The sequence below is a fragment of the Halictus rubicundus genome, chromosome 15 (assembly GCF_050948215.1).
Source record: "Halictus rubicundus isolate RS-2024b chromosome 15, iyHalRubi1_principal, whole genome shotgun sequence".
NCBI classification, from domain to species: domain Eukaryota; kingdom Metazoa; phylum Arthropoda; class Insecta; order Hymenoptera; family Halictidae; genus Halictus; species Halictus rubicundus.
This window is the reverse complement of record NC_135163.1, coordinates 5,592,790-5,612,214: the sequence shown is the minus strand read 5'-3', so window position 1 is coordinate 5,612,214 and position 19,425 is coordinate 5,592,790. Positions and strand designations below refer to the sequence as shown.

Sequence of the window (19,425 nt, the reverse complement as noted above, 5' to 3'; positions counted from 1 at the left end):
AAGTCCCAGATTGAAATGTCGAACGGTGACGTCTCGCTCAAGAATCCAATTCGTCGCGGTTTAATCGATAGCCGTCGCGCGCGATGCGATGGATGCACTCGAACGTGTGTATGCACATGCAGCCCAGGCACCGGATCGGTTAAAGAATGACCCCTGCATGCTGCCCGGACAGCCTCCTCTTAATACAGTTAAGTGTAAAATAGCTCGCACAGCTTAATTACAGTGCTTGCCCCGGTTTGGATGCACGCACGCGTGCACAATGCACGCCCACGGAACGTCTTCGGCGACGATCTCAATCTGTATGCACCTGCGAACCATCATCTTGCGATCTGTACACAATCATTTCTATATATCATTTCTATGTATGCATGCATTCATGACAAACATGGATTAGTCAAATGCAAAACTATTGGTAACGAAAGCGCGTAGTTTTTTTTTTTTTGTTCAAAGATACAATTAAGATATTTATTCATTATTAATTTTATCTTTAAATGTTAATTGAAAAACGTTACGGATTTTCGTTCCAATTCGATACAAAGACGGTAGAAAAATTGAACGATGTTGTCATATTGTATTTGACTGGTTGGAATTATTCAAACCGGAAGTACAGTTTCGTTTAACTTCCGTTTCTTACAGAGGACGTTAGACAATTTTTAATCCGCATAAACATTCCGCAGTCTAATCTACTAGTTCCGATGATTTTTCTTTATTGTATTGTTCCAGTTTCAGAAATTATTTTTCATACTTTGTGCTTATTTTGTTTGATTTTTTTTAAATTTTTGTAGATTTCGGGAAATGCGCTTTTGTATATATCTAGAATAGTAAAGAATTCTACTAAATTCTCGAATTTACTATTAATAACGGGCAGTATATTGAGAATATAAAACGATACTTATGTGAAATTGCATACATTGCAAGCGCATATTAGCCGCGATCGATTAGGAGAATGCGACGGGAGAGAGCGCTGAATAGCGGAACATTCTTCAATATACCTAATTTTGTAAATTTCACTACTGTGCCATTACTACCTAATTTACAATAATGGTTCTATAGTGCATTTTTATGAAAAGTAGAAATTGTGTGCATTCATCGTGTTCGAAAAATGTATTTCCTTCAAAGGGGTGATTCGCGAGGCCATTTCAAGAAACATTTTCTTCCTTTGCGAAAATGTTCTCCGCATCTTTGTTAACAAGTTATCAATGAAAAACGCGGACCAATCAGGCCGCGGCGACAGCGGGTGGATTCCGGATCGACGACAGGTCCCGCGCTGTGATTGGCCGAACCGGAATCTGTCCGCTGATTGGTCCGTGTTTTTCGTTAATAACTTCGTAACGAAGCGGCGCGCGGCACAGTTTCGCAAAGGGAAAAAGTTTCTCGGAATTATGTACCTGACGAATCACGGCTTTCAACGAAGGACAACATGTAAAGTCATTGGGCGTGCAACAAGGATGCCATAAACATAATCTCCCTTCTTCCTTTACGGAACGGTGGTAATGGTAAAATAAATCGTGGTAGGGGGGGTCGAAGAATGTTTGGGGGGTTTTTGAGCGGGGATTGAAGGGTCACTCGTAAAATTGGTTTCAGTATGTCGCCGCGTAATGGCTCGTGCGTGGTGGAAGTCAGTTCGGTGAGGAGTTTGTCGTCGGACGACGTATCGGCGACGAAGACCAACCGGAAGAAAACATGCTGGGCACGCGCCACCGATCCTGCCCATCGTCGTGGACGTCGTATCCAGCTGCTGCAGATGCTGATCCTGCCGTTCATACCGATTCTCGCGCTGATCGTGCAAACGGCCAACACGCTCCACGACATACTAATCTACCGGCAGGAGGTCGCCGACATCGAGACCCAGGTAAACAAATACAATCTACCGTAACTCGCAGTAACGCTCGGACATCCTAAAAAACGAAAACAAAATATGAACTGGCGATTCTTAGGAATATTCGGGCACTCTTAACCTATTTGCTTCATAAGGAAATGTGAAAAGAATGTGTGTTTGTGCCTCTATCGCACAAACTTTTTTTTTTTTATTATATTTAAGTACAAAAATAACCAAGTAAAAGATAATAAATAAGAAAAAATAAATCGAGCTTATATATACGCGAATGATGCAAATGGGTTAAAAAGAAGGTAACTTTTTAAATATTTTTCAGAGGTTAGAATAATTAGTTTACAAAAATATTTTGGAAACATTGCAAATGTTTTAGAAAAATTACAAGACGTGAATTTATTTAGATTTATTCAGCCTTTCGTGTACGACAAAAAATAATCTTTCCGTGTAAACTTATACAGTTCTTCGAATTTATTCTAATTTTTGGATATGAATAATTTATGCCACAGTTTCGTGCGATTGTTTGGATTAAAACATTACAGTGGAAAATTTTTTATTTTTATAGAAAGTCACTCTTATTTGTAAACACGATTATTTAACTGAGATTTTCGCTCCTCGCTATTTTTCCGTCTCCGAGCGGTTTCCGAGGGATTCTGATACGCAAATAAATATTGTTTGGCATCGAGTTTGTAGTGACGCAATAAAAATTTAGCCTGTCCGAGGCCATAAGAGGCGGGTACGCATTAAAGAAGGTATCGGCGTGGAAAATGAAGCGCCGAGGTCAGCCAGAAAAGGGCTGTCGTTGGTTCGAATTTATCGATAATTTTCATCTAGCCGTGTCGGGGTGTTCCTTTCTTAAAAGGGTTCCTCGTTTTAGAATATACCGAATAATATTCTCATCAATTTTAATTAATTATCGCCTGATCGCCTACGACCAGACGACTCGCAAAGCATTCGCGCTCGTGCACGTTGTTCACACGTTTTCGAAAGCTAAATTTTTTTCTACCCTTAAACAAGAATTCAAAATTTTGAAAAACATGCACAAAGTGAAGCGCCGATGCGCATTTACTCTTTGCATTTTAGTTCGTTCAAATACCTCGCATAGTTTTCGAGAAATACGCTTGTAATTTTAGAGGTTGTTTCATGTTTATTTATGTGCTTTTATTCCAGTCCAGAAAATAATTTTTTGTTGGCTTAAAAGGACACTGTAAAATTGTGAAAAAGATATACGATGGAAAGCTGATTGTGCCCTCACCATTTGTTTTTTGTTTCACTCAGGTGTCGCGCATAGTAATCGAGAAAGGCATTCCCAAAGGTTAAGAATAGTTCCCCTCGTGCGTTGTTGTGGTAGTACAAAAAATAATTTCTTTTCTATCCTCAAACAGCAATTTAAAATTTCAAATAAATTCGCACAATGAAGCCAAAATAAATGTGTACTTATTATTTGCAATTCAATTCGTCCGAGTACTCCCTATAGCGATAAAAAAATTTGTTTCCAAAGCTGACCCTCGCCTTTCCAAGAAAACAAGCGCGCGCGGATCCTCAACCTCTCGCCTCGGTATTTTCGGAAAAAAATGTGACACTTATTCATAAATATGTATACTAAAACCGTCGGTGGGGTCACGGGGGATCATTGAGGACCCTTTTCAGCAATAATACGAGCCCCGGAAACGCGAATCCCGAACGAGATTGCGATAGGATCGCGAGAATTCCTTCCGGGAAAAAAGTCCATTAGCATTTTCACCGCGGATATATTTAATATCACGATAAATAAGGACTAACAACCTCCCCCGACCTGTAATATTGTAAGATTTATGTATCGAATTGAACGGAGTCGGTAATTTGTGCCGAGGGGAAATCGTTTTCCCGGTGATCGTCGCCGGCCGAGGGAGCGATCGTCCACAAATCATAGACGGAGGCGATTCGTTATCGTGATCCATGCGTTGTGTGCGGAGGACAATCGAAGAAACAAAAGAACGATCGTTCAGGGCTCGTGCAGACGGTCCGCGTAGGCGTGGTGGACATTTACCCGTGCCTTCGTTACTTTTAGACGGTCCGGCCGATCGATCCCACCTGAATTATGCGAGTCCGATCTAATTACGGCGTAATTGCGCACACATTCTGCGTCCCTGCCGATCCCCGGCAAAAAGTACTATAGCATTCTCGATTTTTTCGCCGCGTGGTTCCTCTTTTTTCGATATTTTTATCGTTCAAATTAAATTATAGAACTTTTTCTAGTTTGCCAAATGGAACTTTTAATTCTACTCTCTCGAACAGGGGAATTGTTAATAAATTTTTTGAAATGTCACGTAGCTTATCAAAAAATGTGGCAAAATTGTAGGATAATAGTTGTTACAGTGAAAATCTGCGTTTTTCGAACTTCGTGTTTTTAATTCTTAATAACGCGGGGATTTTGAAGGATTATCGAGGATCTTCGAATATTTTGTTTAACGTTGACGCTGCTTTCCAAAAATCGGTAAAAATGATGGAACAATAGTCGTGGTACTGTATTACGGCTTTTCGATTTCTTGGAAAATCTCCATTTTTCAAACTCCGTGATACGAATTTTGAATAACCCTTCAATCGAAAACGTTTTTTTAAACCACAACGCAGCTGACCGATAAATCCGCACCAATTCGAGAACAATATTAAATACAGCACGTTGCCGTTGTTAAAATACGAATAACATAATTTTTAAACTTTCCTCAAAAACTTGCGTTTCTCTCTTCTCACTTTCGAGCACGCGGAAGAACATTCGACAAAAAATTTTTTTAACTGCGTCAGACGTTGTAAAAAAGATTGAAAAATTTTCGCGACAGCAGTTGCAACGATAGATTGTTTCCATAGAAAAACAAATGACGTAACTTTAAACCTTTGTTTGGCGATTCTGAATTCCATAGGGATTTTCAACGGGAAGAAAATTCAGGAAAATACGATACGATTTCGGCCCGGAAACTGTTGTCGGGAACGGGAAAGTTTTGACACGCGTCCGTTGTGTTCCGATTTAAAGCGAAACGCGGCAAACAGTTTGTTTTTTAATAAATACCAGCAATTCCGCTTGCTAATGTAATTATCGGAAATTGTGGAAATGGGGCCACGCGCTGTCTAGGAACGTGTTGTTTTCCCGGCGCTCGTTTTATTGTACGTTCGCCCTCGAAATTCGTAGCTAAACTCGTTGCGCTCGAACGATCACGCTCGCGTCGCTATTTATTTTTCCTGTGTTTCGGTGTCGCAATCGATGCGAGCGACCGGTGCGTGCGTATAACAGATATTGTCTCGATGGAGCTCATTCAAACTAGAACTTGCACTCTCTTGGGGAATTAAAAACCGCTAATGAGTTTTCCCGGCAACGAGACAATCCTATACGATCATATTCTCAAGAAGGATAGCAGCGAGGTATTCTAAAAAATAAATACAGTCACTGGAAAATTGAGGATGGATATTTATTGACTTTGAGGAGTACCGAAAACATTAGATTCTTTTATTTAGAGTAACCCAAGCTTAGTATCTTAACATTTTGAGCCTCTGAAATGCAATTAATGAGAATTGAATTCAAGAAAAGCACTGAAAATTCGAGGATAAAATTTGATAAGCTTGAAGAACAAGTGAAAACATTGAGAAAAATGATGAAGCTTTTACGAATTGATTGAAGAACAGGTGAAAAGAAATGTTTGAAAACTGTTTGGTAAAAATAGCTCCGAAATTGCCTCGGTAAAGGTCGATGCACATCTCACCGGCCCGGCCGGCCGGCTCAAAATTATAACCCTGGTTTTGGCCCTAGCGTTTACTGGCGGCAACCGTGTCAGGCTTTGGAACCGAATTTCTTCTCTGGCCTCTCGACCCTTTCCAGATGGCCTTTCGAGAGCGCGTTGACAGTTCCCTGCTGTGCGTGGCACAAAAAAAATGTTTTTAGGGGCTCCACAGCTCCTTAGGTAATCTATCCGTACCTCTCCTTTACAACACCATGGAAATAGGAAACGTTCCTGGCACTTACAATTAGTGAAACAGCATCGCACATCCTTATACAGGGTGGTCCACACAATTGTTTCAAGTCATAACTCCGTTATTATTGCATTTACGAAAAAATGATAAAGGAGAAAGATAAATGGTTCGAAGAGCACTACATCTGTAGGCCTTTAAATTTTTTTTAGATGCTGCAGTGCATGTGCAATTAACAATTGCATCATTTCTTTAAATAGAATAGATCCTTCCTTTCATTCTACGTAAAAAATGATTAGGGTACCATGGCAAAAAAATTATTAGATCTCGAGATATTTTCAAAAAATGTCTTTATTGAAGAAGATACTCAAACACTTCATAACTATGTTGTAAAGGTAAACACCCTTTCGACATTGTTATCATAACAGAAACCGATTTGTACGAGTGAGCATTTCATAATTCAGTAGCAAGTCACGTATCGTAACTCGAGTACGAAAACTAAGATTTTGAAAAAGTGTAGCTGTATTTCACTAAATACAAGAAAATGTATGACATTTTTTGAAAATATCTCGAGATCTAATAATTTATCACATTCAACATGTGTTTTTGATTCACAAGAAAAATTACCTGCCTATTTAAAATACGACAGATGTTCCCCTCAAACCCAACAAATGGTAGCTCGAACCTATAGCTCCGAAAGGGAGTACCGTATTATTAATTATTCTGGTAGCTTTTTCCTAATAACGCTCAAATTCCTTAACAAAGTATTCCCCATCTATTACCACGAGGGACTCTGAAATGTTCTAGTTAACAGCTTTTGAAATAAATAATGACGAATTGTTTCACCGCACAGATTGTCAGATGATATTCTTTCTTTTTCGTTAGCGTGGTAATAAATTGTTATTTCGTTTGTTACAACGTTCAAATTCCTTAACAAGATCTATTACCACGAGGAACTCAGAAAAGTTCTGGTTGATAGTTTTTTAAATAAATACAGCATGTTCATTCTGTCTTCGTACTGCCACGCTACGAGCCGGCCGGCTAGCCTGCGAACATTCTCGTCGAGAATGCTAGCCGGCTAGCCGGCCGGCTCTAGCATTGGGCAGCGAACCCCTGGGGTTCTGGTAGCAGAGGACACGCTGTGCCTTTGTTCCGAGCCTCTCGAACCCTCTCTAATAGCTGTCCCGGACCCCAAAATGCTTATAAACGGGGAAAAAACGGCCGGTCGGCCGGCCGGTGAGATGTGCATCGACCTTAACACGCGCCGTTCAAACGGCACTTTATCTCGGCTTCAAACGCAATCATTCTCGACATTCATGGATCAGTTAACGACCTCGATGTACCGTTCGTGATTCGTGGTCGACGATCTCAACGACGTATCAATAGTTCAATCGAATCGATCACGACCGAATTTCTGTAAGATACATTTAAATCCGGCGTAAATATTTGCGTATTCGTTCGCGTCATTCTGACACTTGTGACGCACGCCAACGACACTTTATCTGATGCTAGTGCTGCCTCTCGGAACTCGGGATCAGCTAATGACTCGGTTTTACCCATTCAGAGTTATCAATCGACAAGATTGTCGCGACGATAATCTGCCTTTGAATTAGGCACCGTTGCAAAGTGCGTTGAGAGAACCCAACCGTGCAACTTCGATTTTTTAACGATTTTTGACAATGATTTATGGCCGACCGTGGATTTTGAACGTTCGTTAGACACTTTTCCATTGAATTGGTCGATTAAATAAATTATTTTAGACATTTCTACGTTAAATTTGTGCATAGATGACGGAAATGATTCCGGATATGTTTAGAATCGATTGGCGGGAAAAACGGGATTACAAATATGGAGTTGTTTTATTTATCGTTGGTGTGGAACTGCATTTTAAATCGACGTTGCCTCGTGTCTTGACGCGGATGCCTGATAACAAGCAATCCCATCGTTGCTCGATGCATTGGCCATCGACAAAGGCGAGCTCGCATTGTCCCGCGGCGCGTCAATTTCTTTACAATGTTTCCTCACGCCATTGTGCCTACGAACCATCGATCTGCGAGAATAGCTGGATTTTCAATCAACGCCAGGGTTAACCAGAACGCGACTATTTCATCCCCCTCGAGCCTCCCTGTTACCCTCGGAGATAACGGAACAAAACGAATTCAGTTTCCACTTGTATAGGAATCATCCTGAATTTTTTTGTAGAGACGTATGCAAGCTAGCCCTGAAAATCTTTCTCGATCCTATTGATACATCCTTTGAGATGTTAACAGAATTTTTTTTCCAAGATTTGGTTGCTGGCACAATTTGTAGATAATATTTAGTGCGAGCAGTAATTTTTCTTGACTTTAAAATTTTGGAAAATGAGATTTTGTGGTATCGTTGTAAAGAATGGGGTTTGAAGATAGTGTTTCTAGAATATTGCCCTTGAATGTGCGATATTGTGGAAATTATAGCGATTTAATAGAGAGAGAGTAGTATCGATTTTGTTGAGATTGTGTTCATCAATTTGTCTCGAGGGTAGTGGTATTATTTATTGACTGAGAAAAATTGATTCTGCCGTTTTCTTGACATGAGTGTCTGTATCTCCCCTAACGCGGTTATGAATCTCGGAAATCCCTTCACGGAAGTACATTCAGTCAGTCGAAGTCGGAGGCACGTTCGTTTCGGTCGGTGCGCAGCTGGAAGATGCCAATAAAATCGATATTTTGAAAATATTGACCTGATTTCGGGATGGACGATGGCGACAGGTGTTCTCAAGAAGCAATATAAAAGGGGACGGCAATCGATCCGATGGTGTCCGTGAACACCATGGGGGACAGTGTCCGAGAGATTTCTTTTCGCGACGAGAACGCGTGAGAAGGTTTCCCGATGACTTCCGATTGATCGTGTTCCAGAAAACAGCAAAAGAACAAACCCCATTCGCTCGCTAATTTTCCTGTTGATCTAGAATTGCGTAAAAATCCGGCAACTCTCCGTAGCCCAAAAATAAAAGTGCCGGGTGTTCCGACAGCGACGCGAAATAATTCCTGGTTGAAAAGCAGACCGGAAGTGATGGCCGATTATTGACAGCAGGGTGTAAGTGTCGTTGCCTTTGACGAGCAGGTGTCTCTGTGTCCATCGATTCGCAGGTTCGAAAGTTTCGTCCGGCAGCAACACGTAAAAAGAGAAATCGTCGTCGACGGTAAACATCGAAGAGGACGAGGAGGGAGAAGGGTGTGAAGAGGCAATAGGGGTTGCGAATAGGGGTGGTGGAGGAGGCTCGTTCTTCTACATTCTACGGCCTTCGCGGTGCCGCGTTGCTCGTTCAACAAGTAACTCGATACCGAGAACACCACTCGAGCCTGCTCGATGAATTTCGATCTCATTTATAGTCGGTCTTGCTATGGAAATTTTTCCGATCGTACGGGGGTGGAATTAAGGCACGTTAATCCTCTTTGCTCGGCCAACCCCAACTCCCATCAGGCTTTGTTGACAGACGGCCGCGCGGTACGTTGGATAGCCCATTCTCTTCACAAAATTCCATTACTCATTTCCTTCCATTACCGTTACTTTTAATCATTTATAATCGATAAACCAGTTGACAAATTTCGATGTTCGTGAAAGTTGTATATAATTTCTTGCAAGGGTTTGAGTATAGTCTATGAAAACGTTCATGAATTGATCATTGATAGAAGTTTTTTTATAGAAGACTTTATGCAATATATATTTTTTATTATACAATATTAAGAATACTCTTTTATTAAATTGTTCAGTAATTGATCATTTCGGGGAATTTATTGCAGGAAAGTTTAATTAAGGTGAAATTTTCTGCACTCTGTCCTTTTTCTCGTGTAACAGTGCAGCTGTACTTGTTGATAAATACGTGCCCCCGGTACGGAGCATTAATTAAAATCAATGTAAATCGTGGAAGCCGCGAAGATTCTTTCTCAGGTTCGAGCTTGTACCGGAATAATTTAATTTCCCTTTGAAATGGGGTCGGCCAATATCGAACTCGATCACGATGCACGGCCGCAGGAACATAAAACGTTGACGACGGAAAGGTTAGCAAATTTCTGCTTGCTTTTGCGACAAGCGCCCCAGTTACCGAGCGACGGGCTTTCAACCCCTTAAGGACCGAGGACAGGGGAGCTCGTACAACTATTGTAGAACCTCATAACGCGTACAAATATTGCTTCACTTCTGCATGTTATGAGAAATCTCGAAATACTACTGAATTTGCAATTAGCAAGAAATACAACGGTTGCGAATAGTGCCTGAACACATTCGACATTGCATAAATAGTCAACGTTTGTTGTAATTTCGTAAAAAAAGATGTGTTCGTGCGATGTTCGCCGATTTTCGCAAACGCACCTTTCGACGGACGGTTGAAATATCGAGTGAGAAGTGGTGTCAGTTTTGCGCGGCTGACCCGGTGACGCTTTATCTACTGCGACGGAATTAATCGCGACGGTGGACGTCCTGGACGTGTCCTGAACGTGTCCTGCGGACGACGAGACAGGCTAACGGACATGGACCTTCGTCAGGTTGCCATGCGTCTCGTATAATGTCTCACCGAAAAACTCTTAACAGCCCCTAAGCACTGTAAGCAATTGCTAAAACAATCTCAATTTTCAGCCTTGTTTCTTGCTAGTTCGTATCAATTTTATTAGTACTTCGTATAAATTTTATTAGTAGTTCGTACCAATCGTATTAGCAGTCCGTATCAATTTTATTGGTAGATCGTACCAATTTGAGCAGGACCTCCTATCAATGTTAGAAGTAGTTCCTATCAACTTTATTAGTAGTTTGTATCAATTTTATTAGTAGTTCGTGTCAATTTCAGCAGTAGCTCATATATCAATTTTAGCAGTAGCTCATATCGAGTTTATTAGCAGTTCCTATCAATTTTATTAGTACTTTGTATCAAGTTTCTAGTAGTTCGTACCAATTTGAGAAGTACTTCCTATTAATGTCAGAAGTAGCTCGTATCAATTTTATTAGTAGTTCCTACCCATTTTATTAGTAATTCGTATCAACTTTATTAGTAGTTCGTATCAATTGTAGCAGTATGTAGCTCATATAGAGTTTATTAGTAGTTCCTATCAATTTTAGCAGTAGCTCATATTGTGTTTATTAGTGGTTTCTCTCAATTTTATTAGTGGTTTCTCTCAATTTTATTAGTAGTTCCTATCAATTTTATTAGTAGTTCCTATCAATTTTATTAGTAGTTCCTATCAATTTTATTAGTAGTCCCTATCAATTTTGTTAGTAGTTCCTATCAATTTTATTAGTATTTCCTATCAATTTTAGCAGTAGCTCATATCAATTTTATTAGAGCAGCTCCTATCAATTTTTCAGTAGCTCCTACCAATTTTAGCAGTAGCTCCTACCAATTTTAGCAGTAGCTCCTACCAATTTTAGCAGTAGCTCCTACCAATTTTAGCAGTAGCTCCTACCAATTTTAGCAGTAGCTCCTACCAATTTTAGCAGTAGCTCATATCAATTTCCTGTCCTTGGATCTCTTCCCTCGCCGAAGAGCTGAATTCATCAAGCCAAAGATCGACACTTGAACGTCACCAAGATCCAGGAAGAAAGTATATGTAATTTAAGCTAAAGTTACAACCGATTTCAATCGCTTCGAACTTACACTCGATATTAACTAGTCGCCGGGAAGGAATGTGCTAAGAATTTCTGGCAAGCACGATAGTGAAGCAAGATCCGAGTGCCGGATGGCTGGAACATTGTGTGCCACTCAGCAGCTCGGTCCACTTTGTCCTTCCTTCCTCGCACGATTAGTTCCATCGTATCTCGGAAGTTGGCGAACAACGCCGGCCATTAGCTGTGCAAAGGCTCTCTCTCTCTCTCTCTCTCTCTCCTTGCACAGGAGAATTTCTCCTCGGATATAGGAGAAACACACGGTGTAACCGTCGAAACAGAATCTTCGCTCCAAAGAACCACGAGAGAGAAGCAAGCTAACTTCGTCGATGACATCTCTCGCCACGAGTCGAAGGAATCACGCTATTAATACGCACCCTATCTCTCGCTGCCGTATCGTTTAATATCGATTGACCAGCTTGCACAGCTTGCGGCCACTATTAAAAAAAGAATTACAAAACGACACGCTCGTCGGAAATAGAACGGTTTCGCCAACAAATAGAAAAGTCGACTCGCGGAACTCTCGGAATTGCTGGCCACGCGGGAATGTCCTTTAAAGAATGGGGCTCAAGACAAGGACAATATAAATAGAGGATAGACTGCTTTGTTTTAACCCTTGTGTCAATAGCCGGCCACCTGAGCGACTATTTGCAATTTTTCTTGGAAATTCTTTGCACCTCGCACGAGCAAACAGCAAAATTGTTGATTTCTAAATGTCATTTGATATATCGTATTTGCAAAGCCTTTGTTTCTTCAAATACTATTTTCAAATTTTTTCTCTGCTGATCGTGATTTACTAAATGGATTATAAAATGAAATTTTTGTATTGATTGAATGTGTTTGATTGATTGGTTCTAGGTGACGATCGCCACAGACTTGGGGAAGGTGGTGACGCGGATGCAGCTTGAAAGATCTGAGGTTGCTTTCTTCATCTACACCAATGGCAGCACCCTGAGGTATCTACCAATTGGAATTGTAAATGCAATTTCAATTCTCCGCGAATAACTGTTATTTCGCCAGAATGTTGAACAGTGAACACTCCTAGGACACCACTAGAAAACGCCTGATACTGATCTACACACCGCGATCAATAGCTAGATCTCTGTGGACAATCGAAATCGAGCTGCTCTCGTATTCCGGAACACGACTCTTTCATTGAAATCCTAGTAGTATTGGTATTCGAGCCAGCTTCGATTAGGGTACGCTAGCCCACATCTGTTTTCATTGTTTTGGACGCGGAGCTAAAGGGTTCTTCCAGTATCAAAGAATCGTTTTAATCAACGGGTCACGTTCGTTCAGGGAGTATTCAGCACCATGCTAACCCAGATTCGAAGTAAACCTAATGGAACATTCGTTCATTTGTTAGACACGAATGAAGCAAGATTGTATAACAATTTTGAACAATCTAAAATCATTTCTTTCATCATTTTTGTCCTATTTTTCACGCGTATCGACCACTGTGCGTCGCGTCGCGCGGCGAGTACTATCGACGCAAAACGTATTAACCATGGTCTCTCGGTTCTGTTGAAGGTCAAACCTGACGCAGAGGTTCGCCATAACCGATCAGGCACTCCACAACATGACTACGTGGCCCCTGGTCCCGGTGCCGGGGGATGAGAGCAAGACGCAGACCTATGGCGTGGTCAGCAAAGAGGCCTTCCAAGCACGCCTCGAGGATTTCAGGTAACGAATCGATCGACAGAGGCAAACACTCGAGGTCTCGAGGTCCGTGTGTGGTTCACGCCGTTATGGTAGTGACGTCAGATATCCCTCATGTACCTTACGGCTCCCCTTTGATCCTCCCACCCTTCCCTCTCTGTTTCTCTCTCCATCTCTTCGCACTCTCCTGTTCTCTATCGAGATCGATCCACCTGTTCGTTACATGCACACGATTTTTAGACGTTATCGCTCGAATAATCTCGGCAGACTCTCGCCTACAGCCACCGACAGTCTGTCAACTTCACCTGACTATGTTCTTGCAGGAAGTCGCAGTCTCCTCCCTGTGTACAGTGACTCACAATAGTATTGGGACATTCTTAAAAAGACGATAAATTTCACAATATTGGACCGTACGATTTGGAATTCGGCAGAATAAAATAGACCAAAACAGAATTCAATATTCGGACACTCCTAAAAAGACGCTAAGTTTTTTAAACATTCGACCGTACACGTCTTCGATTTCCTTTAGAAGTTAGAACTATGTTTACCAGATGACCAGGAAAAAAATTGTGAAAAAATTAAAGAGAAAATACTGAATTCTATTGTTTGCGTTACATATCAAATTTTCATTGCATATCATCTGGTAAACTAATCCGTCTAGTTTGGCAGAAAAACTGAAGTCGCTTGGGTCCCTTTTTGTGCCATCAATTATGAGACTGACACTGTACGTATGATTGATGCAGAACCGTAAAATATATTTTAAAAATTTTCAATATCGGTCCAGATGAATTATAGAATACAACTTTTAGTATTTTCGTCACGCAGTGAAACAAAATGAATCCAATAATGAAAATGTTATCGTCTTTTTAAGAGTGTCCGAATATTAATAAGAAGTCTCGCCTCCAAGTTGCAAACTTGTTTACGTTACACCGCGTCGGGAAAGAGCCTTTTTATGAGCGGCACTGAAAAAGGTTCCAATCGTTTCGATTCCGTTCGCTTGATGACTAATAACTAGATCGCGGATTTGATGCATTTACGAGAAAAATGATTGAACGATGTACTGGGTCGCAGCATAAGTTCGTAGAATGTGGATTTGTGCCGAAAATCGATTGGTCAAATGCAAAAATGTTCCTTATCTTGTTTTCTCTTTTAATCATCTTAATAATTAAATACTTCTAAAGTCCTCACAGTTTTGTGTTGCACGTTTGTTATAAAGATCCGCAGTTTAACAACGCTGGTACCGAATAAAATTGCATTGGAAAGAAAATGTTCATCAATTTCTATCAATTTTTCTATTCGAGTTTCAAGCCTGAAAATTGAATAAATTCGCTTTGCTGCTTATGCGGAAGTATAACGAGATGGCAGATAGGAGGTGGAGAGGACAAATATGGAGAGAGGCCTTAAAATAATTAGAGTATAGCGTTCTTGATGGTACACAGAAAGAGAGCATGGTCGAAAAGTAATGAAACGGAGTGGTGGGTTTACGCGGCGTAGTAATTGTAACGCCACCCTTTGTGCATGCAATGTCGTACGGAAAGTTACGGCGGTGGCCTCTATTCCCTCGAGCCTTCCGTTCCGACACTTGTTGAATTTCCATTCAACCTTCGGTAGCGGAGGATTCTCCCTTTCCGCGTGCCTTTCCCACTCGATTAATGAATGCGACGAGAGAATTCTTCGAACCAGCCCCCGGCTGCGGAAGAACGTCTGCACGCTAAACCGGGATATTATCAGTTTACCGTTTTGTACGATTCTCTCGCGCGTACGCGATATCGAGAGAGTTGCCCAATATCCCACATTTGTGGGACCTACGAAGAAATGTTCAGAATTTACAAATGTTGTAGAACCTACAGAAAAATTGTGGAGCCCGCGGAAAAAATGTGCAGCCTAAAGGAAAATTCTAGACACCATGGAAAAATTGTAGAGCCTAAAGAAAAATTGTACAGCCTGTAGAAGAACTGTGGAGCCTAAAGAAAAATTGCAGAGTCTAAAGAAGAACTGTAGAGTCTGAAGAAAAATTGTAGAGCCTGAAGAAGAACTATAGAGGCTAAAGAAGAACTGTAGAGCCTAAAGAAGAACTGTAGAGCCTAAAGAAGAACTGTAGAGCCTAAAGAAGAACTGTAGAGCCTAAAGAAGAACTGTAGAGCCTACAGAAGAACTGTAGAGCCTACAGAAAAATTGTAGAGCCTGAAGAAGAACTATAGAGCCTAAAGAAAAATTGTAGAGCCTAGTAAAAATTTGCAAGACCCACCAAAAATTGACTGGGCCTACGAAAAGCTGCGGTTTCGCCAAAATTTAAATTTCTCCCGCGGCATATTAGAATGAATGTGTCTGAAAATACTGTCAGTGATAAGTGATAACTTATCACTGATAAGTATCTGAGTGCACCGGGTAACAATGTTCTCGCCGAATCGTTCGCCGCGGTATCTCGTTAAATTGCAGTCCCGGTTGTTTTATGCCACCAAATCGTAAAAGAGAGGAGCGGGGAACAGGAATTTCGCAGCTCGATGGAAATCCTGTTAGAATTGGAATCGCTCGGCGTGCACTCGCATATTTGTGCATTCTAATACTGTGCCGTGAGGCGGCGACGCATCGAATGAGCAGCAATATGGGGCTCGGTCGTGTTAATATCGCGTGAGTATACAAAAATAAAGCACCGAGAACACCGTGGGACGAGTGCACAAGCGCCCAATCTACGTTGCTGGTGAAAAGTATGAAACTGGGACTGGTCGCTGACGAAACTCCGTGTTATCGTCGTACCACTATTGTCAACAAAAATACGAACTGTTTTATTATACGTTTTCGCTAGCTGTTGATTTCTCGAAAATGGTCCGGTTTGATTTTCTGTATAAATTTTGTGGAAAAATTGAAACCTTTGCAGAATGATGTCTTCTTTCTTTTATTAATTTTTTTTTGCAGACACAATCGAAGAGAAAAAAATTACTGAAAGCGCAGGAAAGATGAGATTGCAAAACAAAAGCAGGATTTAGGAGAAATTGAAACTGTTAATTGTTTCAAGACAAAATTAAAGGGGAACAAGTTGTCGCAAATCGCGGAACTGATGGGACGAAGGCAATGTAGAATTTAGAATGGCCACCCGGTACAGGTGAGCGGCGTCAATGCGACCCCGTCAATTCGACGATATCGCCACGGCTGATTAACGAAGAGAGCTCCGAAAGACGCAGCAGAAAGAACACGTACTGCGTTCGAGCAGCGAGACACGCTTTTATAACAGCGACGCCGGTGTCGCATTCGTCTTGGCGTGTATCGATCGATTATAAAAATATGTAACCGGTGCCCGGTTTTTCTCGAGACCAACCGCGTCGGTATCGTCCCACAAAAAACCTGGAAAATCCGTTTGAAACACCCAGGAAAAAATCAAGATTCCAAAAATGAGACTCGAACTGTGTTGATCCGATTTTCTAGGACGATAGTACTGCAATTAATACTCTGCAAGCATTGGAAGTGCTTTTGGGAATGCAAATAAAGATTGAAATCATTTGAAGGCAATATGTTTGTAATTAAAAATCCAAAATAGTGATCACCGAACAATTAGCATTAATAATTCGCAAAATGAACGATGCTCGGTAGACAGACAAAGAGTTTCTTTAATTGCCCGAAGCTCCTCTTCTGTACTTTAATGAACAACGACAGGTTCTCTGCTCGTAATAAAATTGCTGCTTGCAAATTGCATAAAGGTTACCGTGAGTAAAAGAAAAATGGATATAACGTTTCATAAATTGCACAAACAAACGCGATATGACAGTACAATAGTAACGGTCGAAAGCTACTGTGAAACGTGAGACTAAAATATTCAAGATAAACATTCAGTCACATTACCAATTTGGCGTCGAGTAAAATTACAAACAATACGACAAAAATAGTTCATTGTACGTTTCTCTTTTCTATTTGTCTGACAATTTCCTTCGGTCAAATTCGTAACAAAAATTCTGCGAGATTTTGATTGAATTAGAGAATTCCTGATAAGTGAGGCAATTCAAAATGAAAAACAAAGTTACAAGAATTCAGACCCGAGCATTAATAAAACAATAAATATCCGTCGGATGCCAAACGCGATTCACGGTGTCGCGAAGATTGCGTAAAAACTACGCTGCAAAAAAGTCGAAGAAGAGTATCACGAGAAGTTGGAAGCTTGCGGGGGATGACAACGGAAGTTGCCATGAGTTTCTCGAACGGTTGAGAATGATTGAACGCTTTCCTGGCTTAGTTAATATTTTCTCGGCGCGAAGAAGACGGTCGTCTCATTCGGTTCCCTTTAATATTAACGAAAGCGCATTTTCCCCTCGTCCGGTAATGATGAATAATTTTTAGAACATGGCCTCTCTCTCTCTCTCTCTCTCTCTCTCTCTCTTCACTAGATCGAATATAATACTTGTTGCCGGGGGTAGAGTGCTCGATAAATCGATACTCGTCGACGATGACGATGGGACGCGTTGCTGCAGACAATTCCCGAGATCGGTTCTTCGTTCCCGATAGCCCCCGAGAAACTCTGCTCATGAATCACCGTGTCGGGACGTAATAATTAAGACTTCGTGAGGGACCGTAAAGTTCGATCCGACTCACCCTCTGAAAACATGAAGGAAATGACCAAGTGCCAGCGGGACACGCGAAAAATTGAGAAACTTTCGCGAGTGTGGCTGGGGGCTGCTTTTGCGATGATTAAGTTGCGATTCGACGTGCAAAATTTCAATTTTAATAGTCTAGTTTCGTAGTTTGGTCGTTTAGAGTCTTAACGTGTTGATTGCCGAGCAAAATCTCCCAAAATAGGAGTAACGTAGTCATTGTAATTGAACTTCGATTTAAACAACTATGTAGTGAGGAAAATCAGTTTTTAAAGATGGACAAGAAATTGTGTCGCACGCATACCACCGACGTCGGACGTGACGGTCCAACGTGTCAACGTGTTAATGGTTGAGTAGATTAGTAGCGTAATGGTTTAGTATCGTAGTAGCTCAGTAGCTTAGTAACTTGGTAGCTTGGTAGCTTAGTAGCTTACAATTAGTAGCTTAGTCGGAGCTAGTCGTCTGCTTAGTAGTAGTTGAGTAGTAGCGGAGTAATATCTTAGTAGTAGCTTAGCAGTTTAGTAGTGTCTTAGTAGTGTCCTAGTAGCTCACAATTAATAGTTTAGTGGCTTAATAGTAGCTTAGTAGTAGCTGAGTAGTAGCTGAGTAGCTTAGTAGTGATTTAGTAATAGTTTAGTAACTTAGTAGCTTACAATTAGTACCTTAGTAGCTCAGTAGCAGCTTAGTAGCTTACAGTTAGTAGCTTAGTAATAGCTCAGTAGCTTAGTAATAACTCAGTAGCTTAGTAGCTTAGTAGCTTAGTAGCTTAGTAATAGCTCAGTAGCTTAGTAGCTTAGTAATAGCTCAGTAGGTTAGTAGCTTAGTAATAGCTCAGTAGCTTAGTAGCTTAGTAGTAGCTTATCAGCTTAGTAGCTCACAAGTAATAGTTTAGTATAAAGAGCCACAGTCTAATCAGTTAGGAAGAGATTCAGAAATTCCGTATGCAAGCAGGAGAACAAAGATCGCTGAGCCACGAGCTTCCAACCCCCCTCTCGGGGTTGACAGTTCAGAAAATTCTCCGTCAATCGACTAAAACGTCATGTCTACTTTCTGCGGTTATTAAAGGGAGCCAGCGTGTGTCGCACGGAACGCGTTTCTGTCAGCGGGAACACCGGTAACAAGCCGCTAACAATCCTCTTGGTCTTCGAGCAACGTTATCCTCGACCGACAAAGACAATGGGGATGGTGGTAAAACGCGATCGGGTATATTGCCTCGGTGTCTAATGCTACGTCCACACTGGTGCAGCGACATGCACATTTATACGAGCTACGAGAATTTGAAGATTGAACTTTCCCCTCCCTTTTTTTGTCATTTAATTGCACTTTGAACAAAAGATGTTCCATATCTACGAATTTGGAATCTACGAAGCACGGAAAATTTTGTTAACGATTGAAATCACTATGAGCTCGAAGTTTGAGTCTTTCTCGTTATAATGATACCTTAAAATTGATTGTACTATTTTTCCTTGCCATTTTATCGCCTTGTAAGCTATGTCGGACAATGACCTTTTGCTGCACCGACGAACCACGTAGCTTGGGAAACAAATTGTCCTCAAATTATGTTGCTTCCGTATAACTATTTCGGTGAGTTACTACAGCCTGTTGGTATCGTTTAGGAACATGCAGCAACAAGAGGACAACCATAAGTCCCTTGTCGCTGCTTCGTTCTGAACACGTTATCTTTGAGACGAAACAAACACGAGGCAAAATCGAAATCCGATGCGTTGTTAAATCGATCGATCGGATACCGAGGCAACAGAATTAATTAGCCACCGTGTACAC

The 19,425-nt window shown here is 41.1% G+C and overlaps 2 protein-coding genes across 2 annotated transcripts in view; one reads left to right on the top strand and one right to left on the bottom strand.

The window, feature by feature from the left end:
- LOC143361483 (uncharacterized) overlaps positions 1–19,425 on the top strand; it is a 37,769-nt gene that overhangs the window by 5,426 nt on the left and 12,918 nt on the right. The window contains exons 2-4 of the mRNA XM_076800908.1: positions 1,585–1,852; positions 12,263–12,360; positions 12,935–13,087. Of these exons, the coding sequence (XP_076657023.1) occupies positions 1,585–1,852; positions 12,263–12,360; positions 12,935–13,087 (519 nt within the window). The remainder of the gene's footprint in view (positions 1–1,584; positions 1,853–12,262; positions 12,361–12,934; positions 13,088–19,425) is intronic.
- LOC143361485 (ester hydrolase C11orf54 homolog) overlaps positions 1–19,425 on the bottom strand; it is a 46,350-nt gene that overhangs the window by 15,142 nt on the left and 11,783 nt on the right. The gene's annotated exons all lie outside the window — the stretch shown is intronic.